The sequence below is a fragment of the Apteryx mantelli genome, chromosome Z, assembly GCF_036417845.1.
Source record: "Apteryx mantelli isolate bAptMan1 chromosome Z, bAptMan1.hap1, whole genome shotgun sequence".
Classification (NCBI taxonomy): domain Eukaryota; kingdom Metazoa; phylum Chordata; class Aves; order Apterygiformes; family Apterygidae; genus Apteryx; species Apteryx mantelli.
The window spans coordinates 53,726,349-53,754,044 of record NC_090020.1 but is presented as its reverse complement, the minus strand read 5'-3'; the positions used below and the strand labels follow the sequence as shown (position 1 = coordinate 53,754,044).

General features: G+C 37.9%; 2 protein-coding genes across 8 annotated transcripts in view; one reads left to right on the top strand and one right to left on the bottom strand.

Moving 5' to 3' along the window:
* Positions 1 to 1,260: 1,260 nt before the first annotated feature.
* Positions 1,261 to 9,050, bottom strand: MBLAC2 (metallo-beta-lactamase domain containing 2). The gene is made up of 2 exons (XM_067315510.1): positions 8,556 to 9,050; positions 1,261 to 4,048 (listed from the first exon to the last, which is right to left on the bottom strand). The coding sequence occupies exons 1-2, from the start codon at positions 9,019 to 9,021 to the stop codon at positions 3,663 to 3,665; spliced, it is 852 nt and encodes a 283-aa protein (XP_067171611.1). The 5' UTR covers positions 9,022 to 9,050; the 3' UTR covers positions 1,261 to 3,662.
* Positions 9,051 to 9,093: 43 nt separating this feature from the next.
* POLR3G (RNA polymerase III subunit G) overlaps positions 9,094 to 27,696 on the top strand; it is a 35,196-nt gene continuing 16,593 nt past the window's right edge. For 2 of the 7 annotated variants that reach the window (XR_010886989.1, XR_010886993.1), the window contains exons 1-9: positions 9,094 to 9,152; positions 9,626 to 9,683; positions 12,033 to 12,161; positions 14,314 to 14,443; positions 18,994 to 19,056; positions 19,785 to 19,835; positions 23,238 to 23,317; positions 24,182 to 24,310; positions 24,798 to 24,946. Coding sequence is in view for 1 of the 7 variants with exons in the window: in XM_067316293.1 (XP_067172394.1) it covers positions 12,042 to 12,161; positions 14,314 to 14,443; positions 18,994 to 19,056; positions 19,785 to 19,835; positions 23,238 to 23,317; positions 24,182 to 24,310; positions 24,798 to 24,884 (660 nt within the window). In the remaining 6 variants the exon portion in view is untranslated. Of the gene's footprint in view, positions 9,153 to 9,317; positions 9,393 to 9,625; positions 9,684 to 12,032; positions 12,162 to 14,313; positions 14,444 to 18,993; positions 19,057 to 19,784; positions 19,836 to 23,237; positions 23,318 to 24,181; positions 24,311 to 24,797; positions 26,419 to 27,696 lie in introns of those variants that run through there. The other 5 variants (XR_010886994.1, XM_067316293.1, XR_010886990.1 and 2 more) reach the window with 5 other exon arrangements.

Sequence of the window (27,696 nt, the reverse complement as noted above, 5' to 3'; positions counted from 1 at the left end):
GGGTAGATGTGAGTGGGTAGCAGCAGAGGATGTGGGAGAGGAGACAGTAGCAGGGTGTGGGCAGAGCAAGTTGGTAACAGGCCAAAAAAATGAGGCAGTTGAAGGACCAGAAAGTAAAAAGGTATTGGAAGAGTGGAAGAAGTGGGGGCAGACAGACCTGGGAACCTCAGGTTTTAGGCAAATATTCTGCTTCTGTGCATGAGGATGGACTGGGTGACCTCAAGGTGGTCTTTTTCAGTCCTGTATCTTGTAGCTGTCATAAGTGCAATGAAGCATTTGATTCCTCCTCTGCAAAGCAAATCTGTGTTCTTAACTGCTGAATATCAATGAAAAATTCATTCTTATTGCTACTACAAATTGTCGTATCAAATATGTTGAATATGATGATTTTCACACTTTTTAGAAAACCAGTATACATAACTTCTTCAACTTGTAGGCAAATGCATTCATTGAGAAGCTGGTAGTGGGCTATGATGGATTCTGACACCTTGGAGTCTTGCTGTGATTCCACTTCAAACTGGAACATGGAGTTTGGGCAATAGGAGAGGTGCTTGAAATTGGGGCACTGAAATCTTTCATCTTGTGCTGTTGTGACTTAGTGCAGCTAAATCTTCATGTGCATCTGGAATTAATACTGACCCTTGGTAACAGAGAAAGACTTTGCATACCCTTCTTCAGAACTGAGATGTACATTGTGGATTGTCACAATTTACAGAACTCAGATGTTGGCTGAGATGCTTTATTTCCGCTAGAAAATGGGTCCTTGTTCCCAGATGTGTAATGGGGAATAATTAATAATAGTTGTGCAGCATTTTGAAAAGATGACAGCCTGTCAGCTTATTAGTATTGACTCTTAGTTTAAGTGATAAAAGGCTCGTCTCCATGGACAGCAAGGAGGACAGAGGAACAATGCCAAGTGGGGAACCCCAGTAACCTCATCTGAGAAATAGCTCCTCCCAGGGCTATCATGGGCAGGCAGTCAGTCCTGTTGTCTGGCTGTGAAACCTGTCAAGATGAGGCAATGGGAAAGGCTCTCCTGATCACCTTACAGGTTTTTAAAATACCTTTTAAGTAGCACCCAGTCATGGTTTTGTTTAAGTTATGCAGATCAATCTATGATGAGTAAAAGTTTCTAATGCACTCTCTTGCTCAGAAGACTAAAAACACTGCTAGCCACTTTTAAAGATCTTCCAATCCATTTAGAATGAAAGTGTTTTTTCTTCAAGATACTTAGAAATTATAACAGCACAGCATGTTTATAACATTTTTATTATGATATCCATGATAAAATGTTTCTTCTGTGAAAACTGTTATTTAACATCAGTAAAGTCTTGACAGATTACAGAGCAAAACTTCCCATCTGAATTTTTCATAAATTCTCCAATCTACTGAAAACTGAAGTAATATACATTGATTTAGATTTTACAAATAAATCAACAGTTCTAAATGTCCAAAATGTTGCAACATTTAAACTTAACATATATATTTTAAATACTTAATCCAAGCAGTGTTAAAGAGACATTGTCAAACTCTTATGACTAAAACTTGGTAGTTCTTAACAAAAATAGTCAGAGCCAGTTACTTTATATTTAAGACATGTAATTTACTTAGTAGTGAATTTCTTATAATACAAAAATAATTTTAAGCCCCACAACAACTACTTTCAACTGGATTATAGAAGCAGTTTACTAACACCATTCCAGGCTGTGTTCACATTAAGCTCACTTCTGATTTAGGAAATACTCCATAGATTTTTGTCAAGGAAAAAATTTGACAATTGCTGTTATCTACATAGACTTCATGGGCTTAAGCATGATTTAACATGGCATTTTGCCAGTGATCTGAACATTTAAGGATCTTGTAGCTGATATTGAGCACAGCTGGAACTGAGCACAGATTTAAACACAAATGGTAGACAGTATCTTTCCTTTCGAATTGACATACATGTGAGCCTCCTGTTAGTTGCTCAGGCTTCACAATACAGCAAAATCTGGTTTCAGGGCTCTTAATGTTGGATCAAATACAAAAGAAGCGTAAATACAAAACTAACTCAATGTGATCTCACTTGACTAATTAACATTTGTAAAATTTTTAGCAGCTTAAGTTCAATACTGGTGGGCTTTATGAAAGAATAGATATCTCTTGTCTGCATTACTCTACAGTAGATATCACCAGTACTGCTGCAGCCTTCATAAAAGCATAAAAAAAAAAAAGCATCCCAGACTAACTATGTTTTTTCCTCTGGTCACATGAGACCAATATAAATAGTTCTTAGCTTCATTTGTGACAAGTCTATCCACTAATTAAACATTCATCATACAATACACTAAAATACTTAAGATTTCTCTAAAAGAGAGACTATGATCCAAGTAGTAACCTGTCTTCCAAGTACCACATGTTGCATCCTGTCTGCCTACTTACAGTTTTGCTTCAGCTTATAATGGGAAAGAGGCACTGCTAACAAGAACTGTGCATATCAGAACTTATCAGCCCTACTTTTGGTGAAGGATATATTCAAATAGGAAAGACAGGAGTCCAGTCAGCTATGAAAGGAGAAGAACAATATTATGTAAGATCTTCTCTTTCATAAATTTTGATCAAAAATGCTTTGTATTTTGCAGCTGGTTTCCAAAGTAGGCTATTTTTTTTCTCATCAGAATTTAACTTATTAAGAAGGCCTCCAGTTTCCACCCCCCATGCCTTAGAGCCCATAATTTGGGCTTGATTTCTGTTTGGTATCATCAGAGGAAAAGAAATGCTTCCACATAAAGTGAAAGCCAAACAAATAAGATTAAACCCCACTAAAGTTTGGGGAAAACGTTAAGAGAAAAAACAATCTTGTTAGGAAAGTATATATGTTTATATACAAAAATAACATCAGACAGTGTCCTTTTACAGAGGTTAAATATATAAACTATTAGTATAAATACACAACCTTTAACCGTTTCAACAACTTTTAAATATCAGACTTCCATCTCAATAAGGAAGTTACAATGTCATTTAACATTTTTCTGTGTATTCAACTTTTTTTGGAACAGACTCAAATGCAATGCACTTTACTTTTTGTAACAACATAAGTACCAGAACACTTCATAAGCAAACAGTAAACAGTTCAAGTTACATTCACTCCATGGTAACAAGTGTACAAGATGTTTAATCCAGTATCTGCAGTAGGACAATGGAACGTTATAGCCTCCGTCCTTCTCCCCCACCACAGAGTATTAACAGTCACGTTACAATCCGGCCACATAAAAACACTTTTGAACACAAATAAAACCTTTACCCTAATGCTACATCAAAAAAGTTTCAGGCATGAGTATCAGGCATGTAAAACCTTTCATTTTGGCATATCATATGTATCTTCAGAATCATATCAAAAATAAAGCAATGTATTTCAAATTGCAGTCAAATGGCAATCACAATATGTGTGCAAACATGCCCTGAAAAAATAGAAAGAAAAATGGTAGCTTTGGCTAAGCTACTAGTTTATGTATTTTTTTAAAAAATAGGAATAAAGTAGGCAAAAATAAGGAGAATTTTTACAGCTCATCCATATCAATTTGCCAGCTCCTTACTAATGCATACTGCTTTTGCATGTATCAATACTTTCACAAGCCATTTGGTTTTTCAACAGGGAATAAATCACACAAAATGCACTGTAACTAAGAGGTGGCTCTAGAATTTGTAATACGAAGTGCTATGCTTGCAATGGATCTCATGGCACAAGTAGAAACTCTGTGACAAACTCCAGCTTGTGAAATGTAGTTGGAAGCTAAACGATACAGCCTTTCTGCTCCAAACGTATTAAAATGTCCGGGTAGTACCTTCTCCACGAGACCTCTGTCCACTAACTCTATGAGACGCTGGCAGGTTGCAACATAGTCGCTTATTCTGCTGTAGGGAAGCCAGTCAATCATGGATCCATCGTACACAACATCTCCACTGAACAGAATCTTCTGGTCTTTGTCATGTAAGCAAATACTTCCTCTTGAATGACCAGGCATGTGCATGACAGTGAGCTGTCGGTCTCCAAGGCTGATGACATCCCCTGCAAACAGATATGATAAGGAAACATATGCATTTATTTTGCATATTAAACATCACAAAAAAAGTATGAGCTAGGCAGGTGTTGAGAGTTTATACATGCTTTGTATCCACAACAGTGGGAGCAGGGGCTTTTTTCTTGTCCAGTGCCAAAGAAGCATTTTAAGAATACATTTGACAGCAGTCAAATAATAATAGACAGCAGGGGCTTCAGCTATATTAACTGGGTTTCCCATGTCCCAGGAAACCTATTCCCATTCTAAAGAACTAAATAACGGAAAAAGAAACACGATAGAGAAAATAAAACAGGAACCAAATAGAACACATCTAAGTGTGTAAGAACACTTAGATGTGTTCTCTTTGGTTCCTGTTTTATTTTCTCTATCATGTTCTGTGAAAATTTACAAAGTAAGTATTTCACAGTTTATTATATTTTACCCTCATTTAATTCAGAGTTCCACTGCAGTTGCTTCTGAAATGCAAAATGACAGAACTTAAATTGCCAGAGGAGAAGCATGACTGGCTTCCAAACACTTTTTTCATCTTATGGAATCAGATGTATAAAAATAGAATGTTCTTAACTTAAGGTCATTTGTTTCACTGGCTTAAATGTAAATACTTTTTCATCATTCTAGTCACTGAACTGGTACTGTCAGCAGAAAGTCAATGTAGGGATGGGGAACCAGCCAAGTAAGTCTGCTGTTAATTTTAAGTAATGTTAATTTTAAGTAATGACTGTTCTATCATACATTTATAAAAGCAATTAATTTAGAGGTGGTAAATCTGTAAACTTAAGGGCAGACTGTATTGGGAAAGAAGACCAATATATGAGCAATCTTCTCATAAGCAGCTGCTTCATAACTATACTAAACAGTCCTATAAGAAATAACATGCAGTACCATAAAATTAATGATGTGAAAACCTGCAGCTAGTGAAACAGTTATCAGAGAAGGAGGATACTTAAAATTGTAATATACATTTCAAGTTCCAAGGAGAACAACAAAAACAATCCAACTCCTACTATATTAGAAATCAAAAAGTTACAAAACCAAAAGTTACAGATCTATCTTACAGTAGACAGATAGTCCATGAATTTACTCAGACTCAGTAAGCCTAAAGATACTCAATTCTTGAAAGACAGACCTTTTCATGATACTACCTGGCATGCTTTGGGGCTCAAGGAAAAGTACTACATCATGTTCTCACTGTGATATAAACTACTATGCTTGGATTGGGAGCTACTAAGGGAAGGCATAAACTATGCTATAGCTAGGGCTGCTGCAGATATCCACTTGCCTCACTTGCAAAATGCTAGAACAGAGTTTGGAAGTCACGGAAGAGCCAACATTTGACCATGCTGTACCTAACAGGGAAGTTGTCTGATCCCTATGTTGCAGTAGCAGTAAGTTTCAGAATTATTAGAGGGAATTTTTTAGATGAATTCTCTTTTGAGGAAATGCTGAGAAGCCTTGATAGTAGAACAGAATAGACTATTGAGAAATTTATGCAGAAAATGCTTGAAGTGGTAAACAAGATAATAGTGGAGATGAGGAACCTATTGGAGTTTAAAGCGTTCTAGTGGGTTTCAAATTGCTGCAGGCACTGAGAAGAGTGTACAGAAACTGAATATGGCATCCAAAATTTAAACAACAAATGTACAGAATTCAAAAATAAACACTGCAACAGCTGAAAGAAACTGTGAATCTTAAAAGATACAAATGACCAGGAAAACAATAAATGCTAAGGTTGAATACAAATGTATGTGATTTTAGGAAAAATGAGGGTACTTGAAGGATCTCATAAGATTAATGTAATACAAAAGTAATCTCAATAGGAGATTGTACAAAGCAGGTAACATATAAGTAAAAGCTAGGGCTTGGGGATTCTAATAGACTATTAACTCTGCCACATTCTGTATTTTGTCTATTTCTGGATACACTTACACAGCAGCAATTACACATGCATTGACATTACATGCCACATCCATGGGAAGTATCTCAATAAATGCTACGTTAGAAACTTTGATGTTACTTTGATAGTGAGTATGCTTGATCTTTTACAATAATTTTTTATACCTTCTCCCTTTTAAAGAAAATAAAACCCAAACTTTTTCTTTAATCATAGGTAAATAGTTAATGACCTTCCCAGAAGTCTTCAATAAGCTCAGAGTTCTGCTTTTTCAAGCATCCGTGCAGGGTGATGGCCTAGTACAGCCAAGAAGCAACTCTGATCTAAGTAGCATGCAAAAAGTGTCAATTGCCTTACAGAGAGCTACCCTTTATCTCCTCCTGCTTCGGGAGATTCTACAGTTAGCATATTTGTTGCCAAAATAACCTACTCATTGTTATCTATGAAGCCAAACTGAAAAACTGAACAAAATTTTTATCTGTAATATGCTATTTCTGTAAAATGAAATCCATATGCTTAGCAGTATATATTTCAATAAATTGCTTTATTCTTTATCTGGTTATGCCTTGATGGTTTATAAAAAATATGGGTCACCAGATGCCAAAATTCACTGATATTGAAGCCTCAGGCTAAACCGTGGGCTCTCAATTAGTCTTTAAAAGCTAGATAATTTTTCCTTGCCTTGCTATTTACTAATTCTCATTCTAGGGAAAAATCCTGCATTAACAAACAAACAGATTAGGTAAACACAAGGTATTTTTAATCCATAATTCTGAGTTCCTGTTGATACTTTCAGAACTGCCTACTATTCATTTTTTGTTCCTTGTTGAGGGCTGTGGATGGCTTGAAGACTCTGCAAAGCAGGCTGCACACTCTACAAAACTGAAAAATACCAGTTTAATTATTGTAAGAAGAGCCCTGTAAACAAAGCAATATTAGCACAGAAGTAAGAAGATGAGCCCAGGATTCCAGATAATTCAAACATTTTAAAAATGACTTTAGCTCATAAGTTTACACATTTCTTGCATTTAAATCAGGATGCTCATACTCAAGGCAATGAAAGCAGCTGGAAAAAAAAAAAGCTCTATCTGGAAAAAGGAAAGAGAGAAAAAAGGAAAAAGAGAAAAGAAAAGCTACTAACAGGTGGGTACAGAACTACCAAGTAAATTTATCAACTTTAAAGCTTGTCATTTTCACAGTATTCTGTTTTAAGCTATAACCACTACTTCCTGAAGTTTTAAGAATTTTCACCTGCACCCATTATTAGCATAGCCCTTATCATAAGCCATATCCCTAATTCATGAACTTTACCTATTGGTAACTTCCCCTAATGTCAACCAAATGCTATTCAAAAGGAAGAAAATACCATCCTGACAGAAATAAATAGGGATATTTTAACTCTATTTTAAGTCATTCTTTTTTAATATATATTAAAAATAAAAGCTTTTAGCAGACTAAAATAAATCTCAAGACAAACTAAAAGGGTTTTACGATGTTCATTGTTCATCCTAATTCTGATTGGCCTACCTGGACTGTCTTTAAAGATATTTAACTATAGTGTGCTTATTACATTCCCAGTAGAATACTCAATCCTTTGCCCTTTATGTTCATTTAAAAAAGGAGGGAAAAAATGTGTCATTTGGAAAGAACAACAACTGGATTTCTTATAAATCTTCAAAATGTAATCTTGGATTTTTTTTCTTGTTCCAACTAAATCTAGAAAATAATCCAAATAAATCTCAACACTGTAAATGTTCTACAGAAATTACTGTAATACAAGAGGTTCATTACTGTAAAATACTGTTTCCTGTACTGACAACACCACAATTAAATAGCTTGCCTAGATTTGTAAAATACAAATAGATATAAGCATGCATCTAACTTCTCTAGATTTCAAATATTTAGCAGATTGTTGTTTTTCCAGTGTTTAAATACCATGTTTCCAAGTGAAATCTGCAGCTCAGGCAGCCTCTTTAGGAGGCTGACAATTTACGATATTGTTAGAACTGGCAAATTTTAGAAACCATCATTCCATGACTTTTTTTGTTGTTGTTTTTGCTGTTGAGGGAGAAGGTAAACTGATTCGCTTCCTATGCTCTTTCCCAGTGTAAGAAAAAGCAGTGAGCACCCTCTGTTACCTACGTGCCCATACACTTACATGATTACAATTGCATCTTTAACAGTGTCATAAGCTCTGCTACTTGCATACCCTGTCATGCCCTGCCCGAATAACCAGCGATTGCTACGACAGATCTCCCTTTAGATTCTGATTGTTTTCTCTTAGCGAAAGGCGAAGTGACAGGCTACGTCCAGGCCCGACACCCTCGCAAAGGACGCAGTCGCTGACAATCAGCTGTTGAATCCGGCAGAGGCTGCCGGATTCCTGTTACTTTTAAGCCGGCATGATCACGGAGAAGCATGATGATGGCGGGGGGGAGGGGGGGGCCAGGAAGAGGAACGGGAACTTTCCGCCTTGCCCGTTCGGTGTCATTTCCGAGCGGGCACAAACGGGCCTTTCTCCTCGCCGTGCGGCACCGCCCGCGGGTCTGCTGCGCCCGCCGCGGCCCCGGCCTCGGCCCCGGCCCCCCCCCAGCGGCCCTTACCCTCCTGGAGGATGCGGGTGGGCCGCACGGGCGGCACGCGGAAGTGCCGGGCGCGCCAGCCGGGCCGCGGCGGCCGCACCACCTCGCTGTCCGACAGCCAGGTGACGGCCTCGTAGTTGTCGCCGCGGAGCAGCGCCCCGGCCTCGGCGCTGTGCACCGCCACCTCCTCGAACTGGTGCAGCCCGCCCGAGTGGTCGAAGTGCACGTGGGTGGCCACGGCCAGCAGCGGCCGCCGGCCCCCGCCGCCCGCCCCGGCCCCGGCCCCGGGCGCCGGCGCCAGCAGCCCGGCCGCCTGCAGGTAGTCCGGGAGGCTGCGCAGCCCCAGCCCGGCGTCGATGACCACGTCGCGCTGCGAGCCGCGCACCAGCCAGATGTTGGCCCGGTTGCCCGACTCGTAGAAGCGCTCCTGGATCCAGTAGATCCCGCCGCCCAGCGACTTGTGCGCGAACCACTCCAGCGCCGACATGCCGGGCCGCGGCGGCAGCGGCGGCAGCAGCGTCCCGGCGCGGGGCGGCGGCGGCGGGCGGGCGGAGCCTGGGCGGTGGCGGCGGGCGGCGCAGTGCGGCAGGCGCGAGCGGGGGCCGCGGCGCGGCGCCGGTGAGTGGGGCGGCGGGGCCCTGAGGCTGGGGCCGGGGCCGGGGCGGGGGGTGGGGGCAGCGCCCCCCCTCCCCGCGCGCCGGGGGCCTCGTCAGCGCCGCGGCGGGGGCGCAACGGCTGCGGCCGCCTGCGCGGGCGGGGCGGGGGGGGGGCCTTGGCCCGGCTCTCTCTGCGCAAAGGCACCCGAAATCCTGCCGGGGCCCGGGCAGGGCAGGGGGCCGCCGCCGGGGCGCCTGGAGGGTGAGCTTGTTTCCCTTCCTCCGTCGTCTTCTTAAACCGTGCCGGGAAGGGCGGCGGGGTGGGGGCCGGGTTACAGTTTGCGGGGACAGGTGGGAAGTGCAGTACGGGGGGGGCAGGGCCGAGCGGGGAGAGGCCGTGCGAAAGGCAGGGGAGTGGAAGGATGCAAGGGGAAAGGGGAAGAGAAAGGAGGGTCTAAAAAGATAAACGGTGAACAGTGTATTTTTAAATCGCAGGGGACTGTGGTGTTTGTGACAAATATTTTCATCCTCGTTTAGCCTTTAGGAGCATCAGGTAACACTCCATTTTTCAGCTTCTGTTCTTTCTTGTTTTTACAACTTTTTTCCCGCTGATGGCCCCCATCCCTGAGTATGGATGTTCATGCAGTCAGGAGGTTTTTATTCAGAGGAAAACTTAACTTACTGAACGCTCATTCAGCTACTCCATCTGATCACATTCTCCACCGTAGTAACAGCGTTACTGCCAGTGGGAACGTTTCTGCTGGCCTTTCTCTCCCTAAGGTCTGAGCTTTCACAGCCTTTAACTGGTCAGGTGAACAACGCCATATGTAGTTTTAAAAGCATTTTAAAAGCTTAAATCTATGCTTTAATACAGTCCTGAAACTTGCTTTCTCATTTGTAGAATAAATGAGACAGAAACTACTTATATATAGGAAAATGCATCTGAGTGGTCTGTTAGACATCTATCATGTCAGTTAGGAATGGAGTTGTTGCCATAGTTAGTTAGTTGTAGAACTACAACTTTTCCTTCATGATTTCTCCTTTCATCTGTGCTCACCACTTTATGGTGTCATTAGACAAAAACCTCTTTTAATCCAGGATGCTCCAAAAAAATTGTGAGTTTCCATAAAACTGCTGAATCAGAATATGGTTAGTTCTAAAGCTTGTTACTGCACATCAGGCTAATTCACTATTTCAAGAAAATCTTATGTAGAGTTGATTTTACAGCAGAATCCCAAACCTGGCCTCTGTATTTGCTATATTTAATCTAAATAAGGTTCCCTTCCACACTAGCTGGTTGTCTCCCACATCTCTTTTTTGGTTTTCTTCAGTTGTTGGTTTCCTTTTTTCACACTGAGGCAATATAATTGCTCATGTTTGGGATTTTTCTGTCTCTTCTGTCTTTCTCCATTCTGCCAGGCTCACATCTTGTTTTTCATCCTGTTTTCGGCTGAATTTGATGCTTCTTTTTATTTTTTCAGTTAATTAAATGTTCAGCCTTAGATTTTTACTTGCTATCTCTCCTAAAATGATTTATTTAGGTCTTTCTGTTTATTTTTAGATAGGTTTCTGTGTTGCTGAGTGATGTTTAAAGTACAATGTGATTTCTTATCCATGTAAAGCTTATTCCTGTGGAAAACAATAAACAAGAAAATACTTGCATAAATTTGTTTTTCACAGATGTTTTAATTAAAAGGCCATTGATTGCATTTGGGAGAATCGTAAAAGATCTTAATCTTAAGCATGCATTTCTTTGTTCTCAACTATAATTCTGTCCTGGATTCTCTGTTATCCAAGACAATTGCATGCGAAGCTGTAGGTAATGTCCTGTTTCTTATTTCCTGTTTGAAGTTATCTCACCCGCACGCTAATGGTCGCTGACCTGGGAATAGCTGTGAGGTGCAGATACAGGTGCAGCAGTAAGTCTGGAACAGACTTGTTCTTGCCGTAGAGGGTGCGATACAATAACCTTGCAAGTAATGGTAAGCAGCACATGAGATTTCTGGGCCAGGAGTCTTAAATCAGTCTTCACATGGTCTCGAGGAGTGAGCAGTAGCATGTTGCTCCAGCTGAGCCTGTCGGCCCCATCTCTTGCTGTCATTCCCTGCAAAAAACGCAATTCTCGCATTTTGCTTCACCTAGCCAACCCGTGGGTCTTTCAACCGTGAGATGAAGATTAGTGTAGTAGTGAAGATGGTGAGGTGTAAGTGTAGTTTGTGTGGTTGGTTGAGTTTGGTGGGCTATTTTTCTTTTATATCTCTTAGTTGAAAAAACAACTTCCTTTTATCAAGAATTAGCTTGCAGATTTACTGAAGTGGAGCAGAGAGAACTGTTATAAAGAAAAGCCCTGATGAAAGTCATTTGATGCTGTTACCTAGAAACTCTTTGGTTTTGGCTCTTTGTCAGTACCCAAAACAATTTACAGAGATAAAGGGGAAAAAATAATCTGGAAGACAAAGAAGCTGTGAGTGACAAACAAGAACTATTTCTCTGGAGACAAATTTAGAAGTTCTAAAATGTACTTATGGAGATGTTCAGGGTTCACAAATCCTTTTTTTCCATTACCTTGTTTCTGCTCCTTCTATCTTGATTGGGCTCACGTCAGTGTATCTAGGGTTTAGCAGAAGAAAGTTTTAAAAATCATAGGTTAGGAGACAATTTCAGGCATGCAGAGGTGGCTAGCAGAAGCAGGAGAATGGAATTGATTTTAAACGTACCTAATCCAGAGCATTTGGAAGAATCTAAGACAGGCAGTAAAAATGGCTTGCTATTTAAAATAATTAAAAATATTTTAATATTATTGCAATGTTTGTTAGTCATTGGCTTTTTATATTTTATATAGAATGTATATATTTCATATATGTGACAAAAAAGAATCTTTAAAAATCTGTAATATTTTCAGTAACTCCAAATGGCTGGGTCAGGTAGAGGAAGAGGGCGTGCTGCGTTTACCTTCAACATTGAGGCTATTGGCTTTGCTAAAGGTGCATCTCTACCTGAAGTAGTATGTAAGCCTCCACCACTGTTTCCTGTAAGTACAGCAACTCTTAGACCACACTCTCTATGTTCAGGTGAAATGTTTTCACTTTCATGTTTAGATAGTAGGATGAAATATATGAACGGCCCTAAGCACTTTAAGTCAATTTTGAAGTATTTAGTGTAGATAACCGTAGGTTTCCATTGTTTTTCTATCACTTCCTGACTCTTTGCTGCCTGTTGCATCCCGTATTTAGTGAGATTGCTTGCAAGAGGTTCATTCATTAAAGCCCTCATCATTATTTGGTTTTCTGGACATTACAGTAATGGAAACACTTGATATATGAATTTGCAGTAAAGCTATGCTACTCTTTGAAGTTGTGAATTTTAGAAATTTACTGTTGATACAAAAAATGGAAAGATTTTAGTTTAATATCTTTTACCTTAATAGATGGAATTTGAAAATAATTGGAAAATGACTGGAAGATATTTATGTAATTAGGAAATGGAGATTTGGATTTCAAATTCTAATGGCTTATAAAAACAAAGGGTGAAAAAGGCAAATGATTTTCTTATTAAGCTGAATTTTGCTATGTAGGGAACCTTCAACAATTTTTACACTGAAAAACACTGTCTTACAATATTGAAGTTTTAAATAAGGAAACTTCCCAGTTACGTCAGGATCTGATCAAGGTGCATGATATTTCTCTCAATCCACATGTTATGATGTGAAACTTGAAGTTTGGCATATAATTGTTGCTATTCAGAGATTTCTCAGAATAGTTGTTGCACCTGAAGTTTTGACTTGCTGAACCAGTTCTTATTGGTTGTCTACCATTTCCTTTACAGACTAAATCGCATGACTTTGCTGATACTAAGCCATCTATAATTGTTCTTAATGTGAATGTTGCTGTCTGCTGATAGCATGAATTCTCTGTGAATTACAGCTTCCACAGTTAGTGTCACCAATGGAGCTGCCTTGTAAGAGAATTACTAGTCCCAGTATACCTAATGGAGACCAGGAGGAAGTTGAAGAAGCTTTCTTCCTTTTGTGAACAGTTGCATACAGAACTAAGCTAAACTTTCTAGGAGATACCTAATGCCATTCAAAAAACAAAAGAACCAAGTAGCATGACTAGAATTGAAAAAACTTAAAGAAGCACAGTTAATGATTGGGCAGTGACCAAAAGTCTGACATTGCAGCACTTGACTGACTTGCACTGAAATTATTTTAAACAGTGAATTGTTGCTCTTACATAGTTCATATAGACTCTTTTTGTGTTCTTCTAAATTTCCTGTAAATGCACTTAGAACTCAGGCATCAGAACTTAGGAGCATCTGCATGCCATTGTCAACATTAGTGATTTAAAATGTTGGCCAGTTAGTAAATATAGCTGGAACCAGTAAACTGCTTTCATGACCCAGCCTGGGGACTTGCAGTAGTCTTTGTGCTTTACAGCCTACCACTCAGGTATTGCTTGTGTACCATTCATTGTGTGAGAGAAATGACATCCAGTTACTATGCTGTAATTCTGTCCCTGGCCCTAGTTAGCTATATATTTTTAAAACTGTTTATGCTTATTTATCTTTCCCAGTTTCAAGATTCATAGTTCAAAAAGAAGAAGAAAAAAAAAAAAAAGCTTAACGATTCACTTAAATTAAACAGACAGAGACCAAGGTGTGGGGTGGGCATGTGTGCTGCATGGGTGAGTTATGGCTATTCATGGAAATAGCATCCGTGTTATTCAAAGTAATTAATGTAATGTAATTAATGTAGCTATAACTCTGTTATAATGTATTTATAACACTGTTTTAGAGGAGGTTAAGACCAGCTCTACTCTGAAGATAGAGAAGCAATGGTTTCTGAGTAATGGTCTTCTGAGCTGGCATGAGAAACTGCATTTAGGAGTTAAGAATATTGGGCCCATGAGCATAACATCAATTGAATGACTATTTCACTGTTTTAATGTACTTTTTTCTTGCTTTCTTCCTATATTTTTGCAGAAAGATATAGCTAAGTCATAAAAGGTATAAATTTAATTGTAAATATAGTGTTGTGCATTTCAGAATGCAATAAAGTATACTTGCAAAGTAGCATAATAGAGTTGCACTGTCATGAGTAATGTGTTTGTTGTAGCTTTTTGTTGGTGTTCTTGTGTGTTTGATGAATATTAACACATTATAAATAATAAACATAATTTGTACAGAGTACAGACAATAAGCCAGTGCCTCTGAAAACAGGAGAAGATGAAGATTACATGTTGGCCTTAAAACAAGATCTTAGAGGAACTATGAAAAAAACGCCTTATTTTTTGGCAGTAGAAGATGATCATGAAGGTCTGTTTGTGTGCTTTTTATTTGTATTTATATCTTCAGTAGTTCCTATTCTGTGAAGGATGTTGTAGTGAAATGCATGTGTTGAAGATGTAATTAGTACTGATAATGAAAAATAAAAAATGGCAGTTTAAAGCAAGAGGGAGTTTTTCTGTTTTTACACATATTGAAATTACTAGTCAACCTCTACAAGTGCTGCAACTGGAAAACAACTCCTCTGTGAGAAAAGAGGAGGAATAAAGATCTATTTTGTTTGATACAAAGCACTAAGAGCAACTCTATGCAGTCTTTTCAATTGTATGCTGATCAAATACAAATGAAATAGACATTTGTACACACTGAAAATACCCTAAAATTCTGCAATGGAGCAAAGAAATATATAGTAAATACATAGGGTTAAAATTCAGCTTCTTTTTTAACTGTATGGTGATGTACTTAAAGTTGTATTTAACAACAGGGCATTCTAAAAGGTGCTCTTCTAGGACATGATTTTTCCTCTATTCCTATTAAGGAAAAATTGGTAAGTGTTACTGACAGCATACCTGAAATATGAAGACTGAGATGAGGATAAGTGATTTACTGAGGTTTGCGTCAGAAGCAGAGCTGGACTAGAAGTCGTGCTAGACCTGAGAATATGTCTTTTGCTTATACATAATTAGAATTAAACACTAACAGCTCTGTTACTGTTCAGTAATGATAAATGTTGTGCTGTACTTAACATCAAGTCATACATCATTGATGCTGTTAAAATCCAAGCTTCTTGGTCAGAAAACTGAACTGGTGGGAAAGAAGGGAGAGCAGAGAAGACAAACTTCAGTGTGTTTACCTTGCTGTGGGTATATTTCAAATCTAGCAGTCACAGGATGTTATTACTGTGAGGAGTGCTTCTTTTCAGTGGTGATTTTTGCCCATTATTTCTATCATTTTCCTGAATGCTTGTTCTCACTGGTATAAACGGTAAGTGCTGTTACAGCAAAGTAGGAAATATAAAAAAATAGTAAATGCTGTATTCATTAGACTGAAGGTCCATTCAGTGCAGTAGACTGTCTCCAACAAGCTTTATAGAGAGGTTTAAGAAGTCCAGAATGGCCAGACACCACATAATCCTTCCCTTGCTATCACATGCTGATTTTGAATAATGAGAGCTGACTTGAACTCTAGAACATGAGATAAAATATCCCTCCTGAAACCATAAGAATATTTCTCACCCTGAATATTTGTGATATAGGTATGATATACAGTCCAGTCCCCTCTGATATGTTGATAATTGTTGGTCGTGGTGTCTCCCCATAATAGTGAATTCCACAGGTTTTTTTTTTTTTTTTTTTAAGAGAGTGTGTGTAAATTTTTCCTTTTGCTGGCTTTGACTATATGTATACTTGAATAGAGAAACATATAGTGTATATATATAGTGTGTGTATATATATAGACACATACACGCACACACTGATTGACACACCTCATTGATTGCCCACTTATTCTTGTATTAAAGCACTGTTTAAAATGGAGCAGCATGCTGTAGTGTGAGCAGATAGCCACTTTTTTTACTCGGAACTTATTTTCATGCAGCCACATCTCTGTGGTGGTTCAGTATTCCTTCAGAAGCTCCCTGGGAACTACTGCTGCCCCTGAATTTCTACTGAGACCTTGAAATAGTTTCAGAAGCCCAGGCTTCTCACAGCAGTAAGATATTGCTGATCATCTGATATGTGCCACCCATTTCTGGGGCAGGAAGGAGCTCCTGGATCCCAGTTCCTGTTGAACATACTACCCACAAGACCGTGTGGCTTAGGAAGGCAGAGTATTTCCTCTGCCCTACAGCTGGTGCCCAGCCAGCTCTGGGATGCAGCCACAGTGCAGCACCTACTTGCAGCCAGATGGACCCTGGCAGCACATTCTTCTGGATCCCTTATGGAGGCAGAGTTGTGGCGCTGCCAGATGCGATTGCAGCCTAACTCCTGCTGAACTTGAAGCAACCAGGTGAACCCTTGGTTATGAGACAACGCAAAACAGAGAATCTGATCTTTGTTTTTAGATCATTTATGATTGTAGAAGAATTCAAAATTACTCTGTTATGACATCGCCTCTTTTATCTTCTAAGTAAACAAATTTTAGTCTCTTTGGTCTCTCATCTCACCAGAGGTTTTTATGTGCCCTTGATCTTTCTCAGGCTTGAAGTTTGCTGTTTCCATTTGAGGAATGAAAAAGGACTGCTGTGCCTGAAAGCCTGTCAGGTTTATTTCCAATGAACCAGCCACTTCATGAGAACATTATCTCTCTTTCCCAACTTTGCCTCATATGATCATTCTTACCACTCTCCTCAAAATCCTCTGTTTCTGCAACCCTCTTTCTGGGGTGCAATGATCTCTGTGTTGCTGAGCGTGCTCATTAATAGAACTGCCAGCTTTGAAGATTGTTTTTCTTCAAAAACTGGCAATTGCGTGGAAAGCAGGTAGATAGCCACTTTAGATAAACTGAAATAATGTTGCAAGTGTTATCATCTCCCCAAAAGTAAGTTGGTAAGGTGAGATAGTTTTCTACAGTGAAACTTTATTTGTACAAAAATACTTCATCATCTGAGGTGTTGTGGTATACTTACAGTAGTGGCTGTCTGCAGCACTGATGCTAACTGAAACAGCTTGCTTTCATCTCACAGTATGCAGTTATCTCTGGGCCTACCTTGTCTGGCAGAAGTGGCCTGGCTTTCAGAAAGCCACTTTCTTCCCCCAAGGTAGACTTATTTTATTTTTAACTGATTGTTTCAGTTGTCTGGATTTACAGCCCTTTCCTTCCCAGTACTTCATCAAAACATCTGACAAGAATAAGAGGGAGGCAGGAGGACAATAGTGGGCAGGAATTTCTTAGATTGGCTTTGCTACAAGAGGAAATGCCTTGTTTTAAACCCTTAGCACTACGTCTGTGAGTCAAATGGTCCTTTTGAAGTATGAAAAGGGAAACACTTTAATTAGGACTTAGCTATCTTTCTTTCTGTCATTAGTCAGGCAGTAAATTAATGCCATGTCTAACACTACCTGGAAATTTTGATATATTAGTATTTCATTCAGAATAGATTTTCATCACTCACCTAAACACCCATTTTGAGTGTGTAGTAGGTTTATTCTGTAGTAAATTCTCTGTTTTCTTCATTTCATAAACCATGAATGATTCATATTTTTCCTGCAAGTATATCTGCTGTGATTTGGTGGCTGTCACCTTGGCAATAGTTTGGGATTCATTCATTAACTGTGGGTGGCAAGAGTCAGTGAGGTATATTTTTTTTACTGATGGTATCAGCAATTAATTCTTCAAGAAAGGGACTTAAGCTGAAATCAAAACTACTGCTTTCTTTCCTCCTCTGTTGCTGACAGTTTCCTTCAGCATTTACGAAGGCCACCTACATTAAATGCCCCTTGAGATGCCGTCATTTTAAACAAGTCTTCTGCTGCACATTTTCAAGTAGGTCTTTTGCTTGCCCTTGTCACAACTAAGTTTAAAACTGAGCTTCATTTTCTAATGTCTTCCTTTTCCTATCCTCTTCTCTGGTGTGTATGATAGAAGTCGAGTCCATAAAGGTCACAGTCTGTCTTTGTTTTCATTTGTTTGTAGAATACTCACAGAAATTATCCCTGTTTGGGGCAATGTGCTATTACTGCAGTCATAATCTGTAATTTTGTATTAAGTGGATTTTGCTGTTGGGCATGGTAATTTGGTAAGAAAAAATATGACATTCAAAAATGCTTAAGTTTCAGTATTGGTTTTATCATTAAAGATTGTACAAGACAGTTGTGGTTTTTTTGTTTTTTTTTGTTTGTTTTTTGCATTATAAATGGATGTACTTATACTGTGTAACTACTGTATTATTTCCAGTGTATTTTTCAGTTTAGTTCTGTGCCTGGGAAGAGGTTAAATGAACTAAAATATTTTACTGTCATTTGGGAAACACTTCTTTGTTATGCTACAAAGGTTTGCTATTGCAATAGTACTTAAAATCTTGGGAGTTGGTCATGATCAGTCTGAGATGTAGCCTTTTGAGACCTGGGAGTTCTGGATACTCTTTTTGCCTCTTTTGCCTAGGACAGTGGTGATAAATATCACTTAACTGCCTTTGTAGCAAAAGTTTGATTGTGAATCTGTTGAAGAGTTAGCATGTATTATGTCTCAATCTTGTTTCCCTAAATATATGTGTTTTATGCTCCCATACTTTTCAGGGATAGAAGTATAAAATATAATTTGTTTTGCTTTTTTGATTGAAAGGAGATACTCAAAAATGAAAAGTAATAATTTTTTTCCTTTTCTTTTTTTGTGGTGGGGAATATAAAATCCAGGTCTTGCAAGTACTCAGCATATGATTAGTCCTGGGGATTATCATGAGAACTGCTCAAAGTAGTGACATTACACTGGTTTTAAGTGTTTGGCAGCAGCACAAGGAAGTGCCCTATACAGGGGTAGAAGGATAAGAGTGTATGTTTAGTTGCAAAAAGACATAAAGTACAGTGTCTGAATTGCCTTTTTAAGGAACTGAACTCAATAAGTCTTTGTATCTTTCTCTGTAGCAATTGAAAGATACCGTAAAAAGTACCTGGAGGTTGAAAAGGAGCATGCGGCGTGGACCCCAGGTGATAATTCAGATTATCAAAGGTCAATTGTTTATTAGCCTGTGCAATCTTTTGCTCTTCTTAAATGTTGGATTCATTATTTTTAAAGTAATAAAAATACATGTAAATCCTTACTGAGTCACGTATTCTGCATTGATGGCCATGCCTTTGTCATTTTTCCAAATCAAGGCAAAGTATTGTTTGTCCCTCCCCCGCAAAAATCTGATTTTTTTACTGTGTTGAAACTCAACAGGTTATCTTGCAGCAAACATGCAAACTTGTTTTCTCCCACTTCTTCATTCCCCATCTAAATATCAGTTTTGAACTGGGAGCAAACATGGATGTTCCAAAAAAAAAAAAACAAAAAAACCCCCTGTTTTCTCACTGACCGATACCTGGGTTTTATAACATTGAACTTTCACAACTGTATCTGTACAGCTCACTAGTGCAAAATTAATTGTAATATATAAGTTAAATGGCATGTGGGCCACTGGTATGGCTGGACTTTAACTATCTCTTTGGTGCAGATGTCAGTCTTCATTAATTGGATCTAAATGTAGATCCTTGCTCTAGCCTTCTTAATTTAAAGTACAACCAGAATTCAGTGGAACTGCTGTATGATAAAACAGTTAAGTATGCATGTATACAGAATCAAGCACAACAGGGGCCCCAGCCTTTCCAAGAAATGGGGTGATTATAGCTGTGCTGTAAATTATCATTCGTATATATTAAAGGTATTTTTAATACAGATTGGCGAAGACTCCCAAGAGAGATGAAGCCAAGCAAAAAGACCAAGAAAGGTAATTATGTATTTTAAAGAGCATTTAGTCCACACTATTTGAGTGTGAGCAGAAATGCTGGAGCTGGTTAGGAAAAAAAATTGCTACAAATGTTACTAGGCCTAGTAATCAGGATGTTGGCAGATGTTTACCGAATACCTTACTAGTCTTGGCTTTTGTGGTTTTTGTTTTGTTTCTGTAGGATGTTTTAATTTATTGGAACAGACCTATCTTTCTTTTGCTGTCTTTCATATTGACATATTATATTAACATAGTAGGTGCCAATATGTAACAGTAAAAGATTTAAAAAGCACTAAACTTTTGTTTTTGGAAGTTTGTATCTTTAGTCAGCACTCCCCCTTCTTCTGTTTAATGAATAGCTAGTTGTTCAGATTTCCTTTATATTTTGGGTTTCTCAGTTATCTGGTTTATGATTTGGTTGACTTTTGCATTTTTTAAGCCTTTATATGTGATTTAATGTAGGTTATTTTCTATTTTCCCTGGGTTTACTTTTTTTGTTTATTTTCAGCTTTCTTCTGCAGAATTGTGAACCAGATCCTTCAACAGCAGTTGGAGCTGGTATTGGTTGTTCTTAAAGGAAAAAAGACTTAATTTTTTATTATGCAACTTCATAAGTGTATTTATTTTTCAATGTGTTTTCTAATATGCATGACTGTTGTTTTCATTCTTCTGTAGAAGTCTGTTGTTCTGTTGATGTGACACAACACTTGGACCCCACTACTTAGCTGTCTGTTATATATAATTGTTTACGTTCTTGTTCTTTTTTGTCCAAGTCTTTCGTATGTCATTTTTCAGTTCAAGGATAAAATAGAAAAAGAAAAGTGAATGTGCAGTAGTCATGGAGACTGGCTCAGCTGGAAGCTTTGTTCCTTTTAAGAGCCTCATTGAGAAGCATGGTACTAAAGGTAGACTGCAAGATTCAACTGAATATTAAATACTTATTTGCAAAACCCCTAAAAAAGAATCGAGTACATACGTCTTTTTTTAAAAAAAGAAATAGCACTGACTTTTATAAACCTGGGGCAATAATTAGCATCCCATGATCCTATGCAAACATAAATGCTGATTTATTATTCCTTTATTACAGTAATGTTGTGATTATCATAAACAAAGGATTAGAAAATCACTGCTCACTGCATTTTCTTCACTTTCTTTTTTGCCAATTTCTCTGTTTGCTTTTAAAAGTACATTTTCTTACTCAATTGTAATGGCAAAGATCAGCTAGCCATCCAGATTTGATTGGATAAAAAGATATGTTCCTCTGAAAACAAAAATAATGTGGTTTTGGTTTTTTTGGGAATCCTGATGATATGGAGGCCGTACAAAAGTCATGTTATTCAGGAGATTTGTAAATAGCTGATCAATGACACATTAAACCCTGTTATGGTTCAGTGGTACATTTTGAGGACAGCCATCTTAGATGACACTTTATTATAAGTGGAACAAAGGTGTGGCAGTGAAGTGAATTTTATCTGTACTGCAGTCAGAACAGTTTTCCTACCATTTTAGCTTCATAGATTGCAGGAGGGATTTCCGGATAACTATATGTAGTTAAATTTACAGGGCCGGCTTCATCTTTTGCCCCACTTCTGAAATCCCTGAATGCCTTAACCTAACACCTAACCACATGCCTTTTACTGACATAATTTTGGGTGGAATTCAACATCTGCCCCGCACTTAGCCTGGGTCATGGACCATAGTATCCTAGATATCAGCTGTGGCCACAAAAAAACGTTGACAGAGTTCAGCTCTTGTAAGCCAGCTATATGCATTTGTGCATTTAAGCCAGAGTAATGTAGGAACAGGTGTTTGGAAAGAGTAGTCCATTGTACCTAAAGCAAAATGGGTGTGAATGGCTATTTGCTTAAAGTTCTACTGTCCAATGATGACGGGTCTTTGTCTCTAATTCTCATGATAAACAAGCCCCACAGACACCCACCATTGAAAGAACAATTTTGATGTCTGCTTTGATTTCCAGCCTGTTTCTTCTGATGGCATTATCTCTAAAAGCCTGCAGGTGTTTGTGCAAAAATGCTCATTTTGAATCACACTTTCTACTTGTTTTTCTTACATTGCCTACTTGAGCAATATCCTAATCATTTCATTTTAGACATGTTTGCTTTGACAGTGTTCATGATGACTTCGCTCAGCTGTATACAGTGCTTTTGTCACAGAGACCGTTCCTAGGCAAAGCATTGAAACAAACGGAATATTACTTATAACAAATGCTTTTGACAAAATATAGTAATCTTCTTAGCAGTTCTAGTGTTCTTCCTTAAGTGCTAAGCCAGATGAAATCTGTACTGCACTGGGCTACTGTCTACTCTGGAAATGATATTCCCTCTATCAGTGCATAATAATTTTCTTTTTGATATCACTTAGTGCTGCCTAGTATAAAAAAAAATCACAAGCTACATAAGCTAATTTGTCTGAAGCTAGCTTGTCTTTGAGAAGTCATCTAGCCACACCAGCATGGAGCTTTACATAGGCTGTTTTACCATGCTGAGAAGAACTAATCTGTGGTAGGTATGGGCCCCACATTGTAAGTTATGTGCAGCTGTGCTGAATTTAGCAGGAGAACCAAAGGAAGTTACACCCTGGAAAGAGACTGTCTGACAGAGCTCTTGAAGTGTGTTCTTCCTGTTTTTCTGAGTCTACTCGTCAAATTGCACTTCCTGGAATTGGGGTAGGTATTCCCTTAGCTTATAGTGCTGCAATCCAGGTAGCTGTTACCTGGGTATATAGAATCCTGGTTTTGACCTTCACCCCACTATATAGCTAAGTAAGATAATGAGGTTGAATTGTAGGGAGTAACTAGATAGAAGGTTATATTCATGAATCAAGTGACTAAGTGAAAATATGCACTCCAAACTCCCTAGATAAGAGCCAGCTTTGGTCCAAAAGCCATGTAGTTGCAATAACCATGCTACTGTGTTGGAGCTAAGAAACTGCTGTCTGCCTGTTCTTAGCCGTCTATCTATCTGAAGTGCCCAGCAGTCATGAATGTGTTGCATAGACTCAGGAGGAATTATAACAGGAATGCATTTTTGCCTTTTCATGATGATGAAAAATAATAATTTAGATTTTTTTCTATTAATATACTTTAAATCTGTAGGTGAAAACTATTTTGTGAAGCTGAATGCCATAGTTTGGACAAACCTTTGATCAAATACCTGTTCAAAGTGAGTTTGAGACTGGCCCTGTAGGCATCACTTACATAAATCAGGCTATCATAGCTCCATGAATGATGTAGCTCAAAGTCTAAAGTAATTGTAATACAGACTCTATTGGATTATCATTGCAGTTACTATTCTCAAAATGTAATGTCTTAACAGCAAGTAGAAGAAAAGTGTTAAGTGCTTTTTCATATTCAGAAAATAATAGTGATGTATTTTATTTCAGCAGGTACAAAACCAAAAAAGGCAAAGAGCTCTGAGCCCTCTGAGCCTAAAAGTAATCTGGATGTGTTGAAAAAAATTGAGGTAAGACATGCATAATCTTACTAACTTGTACAATAGAAATTGCTGGAAAAGGAAATATTTGCTATTCCAGTACCAACTGGAATAACCCCCACCACCCTTTCTCTAGCCTCCTCCTGCTACACTGACAGAGAACTGTTCTGCAATACAGTAGCACAAGGGAGAGAATGAGGAAAGAGCTTGGTTGTGGAGAAACTATTTTCTTTGCTTCTCTTTGACCCCTTGAACACAATGTCCAGTTGTTCTTCACTGGGTAGCTACGCAGCCCAATTACTAACAGTAGAGCTACCATTAGAGCTTACTGAAGGAGAAACTGGTGCCAAAGCTTTTAAATCTATTGCTGCTTTTCCAATATAATGATGTTGGAAACCAACCTGTGTAACAAGTTGGGAGAAAAATGCAGAAGGAGAAACTTAGGAGGAAAGTGATTTTGGAGGTGAGTACCCACTATGTGGGAATGGAAAGCTGAAAGGTGCAACAGCTTTGTATTTTTATCTTTGTGATACATCAGTTCTTTTGTGTGGATACATTATGGTATGTGGTATTGTTTTATCAAGTATAGCATGGCCTTCTAATGTGAATTTTAATTCTTTTTTTATCCAATAGTGGATGGTAAAAGGAAATCAATCTATTTATTATACAAGACATTCTTTTTAGACTTGAAGTTTGATGGCTGATACTTGATCAAATAAGTCTTTATGATGTTCTGGCATTTCATATAATGTTGTCTTTAAATATTGGCTAATATCCACACAACATCATTATGCTAATCATCTTGTTAACTCAGTATAACATTTTGGTAGTGTGGAGGGATATGCTGCTGATATAACATGGAATTATCTTGTAAATGAGATTGCCTTGTGACAGGAGTTGGAAAAGAAGGATGAGGAAGAAGAAAAATCTGAAGATGAGAAAGACAAAACAAAAGATAAAGAAGGTGAAGATGATGAGGAAGCAGAAGAACCAGAAGAATATGATGAAGAGGAGCATGAAGAGGTATGCATTAGTTTTTCTATGTGTACCAAGTCAGATCCCAGTAATTGATTAGTCTGTTGGCAAACAGCAGAAGAATTACCTCTAGCTTCTCTGAAGTGCAGAGGAGTTGTAGTGAGAGGTACTATTACATTGATTTTCTTTGTTATGCTACATTATGCTGTACTTAAAGAGTTGTTTTAGATTTGCAAAGAGCTTGGCAAAAAGATCTTGCAAAACAGAACTTTTCCTGCCACAATCAGTACATGTACACATTAATTTATATCATTAAAACAGGGCACTAACCTTGCATCAAAAGCTGATGCTTCCCCTTTTGTACATACCAGAACTTTTAGTTATTTTTTTCCTCTTTCCCCCAAAATAAGGAAAGAAAAGCTCACATTAATGTTTCAAAATTTTACTTAACTGCAGCATAAAGAATATTTTCTTCATAAATTCTCTTCCACATGCATAATGACAGTATTTTGATCTGCAATATATTTTCATTTAGGAAAATGACTACATTTCTTCATACTTTGAGGACGGAGATGATTTTGGTGCTGGCAGTGATGACAATATGGACGAAGCAACATATTAGCTATTTTTGCTAGATGGTATACTACTATTCAAGCCTTATGCTACTTCAAATAAAGTCTGGAGGTAGGCTGAGTATCATTGATGGAGCTAATGCTTTAGCTCTGTTGGTTTTAATTATACTTTTAAACAATGCATTGAACTTTAATTTTACTATTGCTGTAAAATAGGACACTAGATTCCATATTTTGTTCTTCTGCCAAATATTTTGCAGACATGAGCCATTTCAAGGTTCTCTGGAATGTCTAACAATGGAAAAAGCTATATGCCATTGTATTGCCTCTGCACAGGAAGAGAATGTATGCATTTTAATTGAATTGTGCCTAAGCATTTGCACTAGTAATTTCTATGCTTTAGCAGTCAAATCTTGAAAATAGTGAAATTCTCAATGACTGGAGCAAAACAAAGATAAGGCCTTTGTGGATATAAACTACTCATATTTAGGAGCTGCCTTCTCTGAAGTAATTTATAAAACTTCTGAATTCAGGTCATTGAAAATAGCTAACCACTAAGCACTTTATTAAACAAACTGACTTGAAAGTACCTTAATAATATGGACTAACAAGGAAATGAGAGTATTTAAGAGCTATTATTTTATCAACAGAACTCTTATTTTTAGCATTTTGGTCAAAAAGGGAGAATAAATATTTAAAAATAGATTACCTTTATGAATGCATTCTATAAGTAATTATTAAGGGTAATTTCATTAAGAAAAAATATATGGCTGAATAGAAGAGTAAAAAGGAATCCTAGTTTTGACTAGTGGTATATAAAGTGACAAGAATTCACCTCAATTTCTCCACCTGTTAAGGAGAATATTAAATTCCTACCTCATAGCTGTTAAGTGAAATGGTAGATGCTAGCTATCTGAGTGTCAATGCATTTTTCTTCCCTATAAAACAAGACAAGCAAATCAGTAAGAGAAGGACAGAAGTGTAGGAAAAGAATGTGGTTAAGTATTGTGATGCATGAAGTCTTAATTGGAAAAAGAAGGCAAGAGTATTGTGAATAGCAAAACTAGATTTCTTGAAACAATTTAAGAAATACAGAAAACTTCTTCCTGGGAGCAGAAACTTGAGGGATGCAATAACAGCATTCTCTATATCCCATTTTCCCTCGGTGATGCAAATTGCTTTATTATTGATCAATTTTTTTTTTTTAAATATGGGTAACTGCACTAGTTACTAGGAACAGAAAGTTCTTTGATGAGAAAACAGTTTTAAAACAAAATCAGTTATTTTAATCAGCAAAAGGAAATGCAGAAGTTTCAGCTTGAAGTTTGCTGTTCTGTCAAACAATACTTTACCTCAGTGCTGACTGATCACTAGTTAGTACTGCATTATTTTAAGAACTTTTACCTCCAATAAGCATTTGTTAAACTCCTTTAAGGTATAGCTGCTTTCAGGTGTTCAAACTGATAAAATACTGTCCAAAGGAAAAACTAAAATGCAATGCAGGTCACACCTCACATGAATACTAATTTTACTTAAGCGTTCATTAGCTATACAAATGTTTAATAAACATCCTGCTGCATTGCATATGTATTCTGTTCATATTCTTTTAACATAGATGTCAGCAGTTGTTCAAGTTATGTGCCTATTTTTTGCATGGGATACACCAGAAAATGATGTTGTAAACAAGGTCAGCACACTGAAAGCTAATTTTGCTTGCCTTAAGTAGAACTAGCAGTAGCCTCTATCTGTGCCCTATTGTAAAACGTAAACACTGAAAAAATCCCTGCCTCACACAAGGAATGCAAATGGAGGGCTTTTGCTGAAGCCATAACTATAGAATAAACAGCAGGAAGGCGATACTGTGCCAGTTATAATGTGGTGACAAGCTATGGCAAGCCTGACTAGGTACAATGCTCTATTTTGTAGCTGACACTAATTCTGTGGGACAACTTTCTTCAGTCATCATACAGTTAATGGCAAAGAATTAGTTTCCTCCTACAGTTAATTTCCTCCTTGCTTTATTGAGAAATATTACTCTAGCAAATACCATATTTTTGAGTCCTTTAGAAAAACGCAAAATCTCAGTACAGGCCTTTTAAGACTAGTCTAACAATAGCAAATAAGGCCAAAGACTAAGAACAAGCCCAGTTCTACAATGAAACAGCTCTATCTGTGCCAAGTCACTTCTGAAAAGAAATCAGATTGTGGTGTTCAGGGGATGTAACACTTGTAGAAGTTTCTATAATCTGACATTTCCAGTTGCTTAGAGTTTATAAGACAATAATGCTGATAAAACTAGATTGTCCAAAGGGTCTCAGCAAACTCAAATCCTATCTTAACAGTAGGGAAGAGAAAAATTGCATAGTACTGACAGGAAAAGGCAACTGCTTCCAGTGCATAGGGAGATCACCAAGAACTTCACTAGTGAACTACCCTTTCATGCATGTTTCTTAATATTCATTTCACTGAACAAGTTCTCAGAATTTTCTACAAGAATTTCCAAGTTATGTAAGGAATGTAAGAGAGAAACTGTTAAGCCTGCAGTTACAGTATACTTGCTGTGAATGCTATATGCATTTTCTGCCAACAAAATGCTTGTTGGCAGAAGCATCAGCCAAGTAGTTTTTATAACATAAAGACTAGCCACACAAACACAAGTATGTGACCTCCTATAACACATACTATATATATATAGAAGTAAGAATACATTATATGCACCACTTTCACTGCAGTCTAAAATAAAATCTTTATTTTATATTACTTATGTTCTTCTAAAAGCAGAGGAGCAGAAGTATTTTAAATAAGACTTGCATCCTCATTCAGGATTACTCTACAAAGTTACATTTTGAAACTTTATAAAAT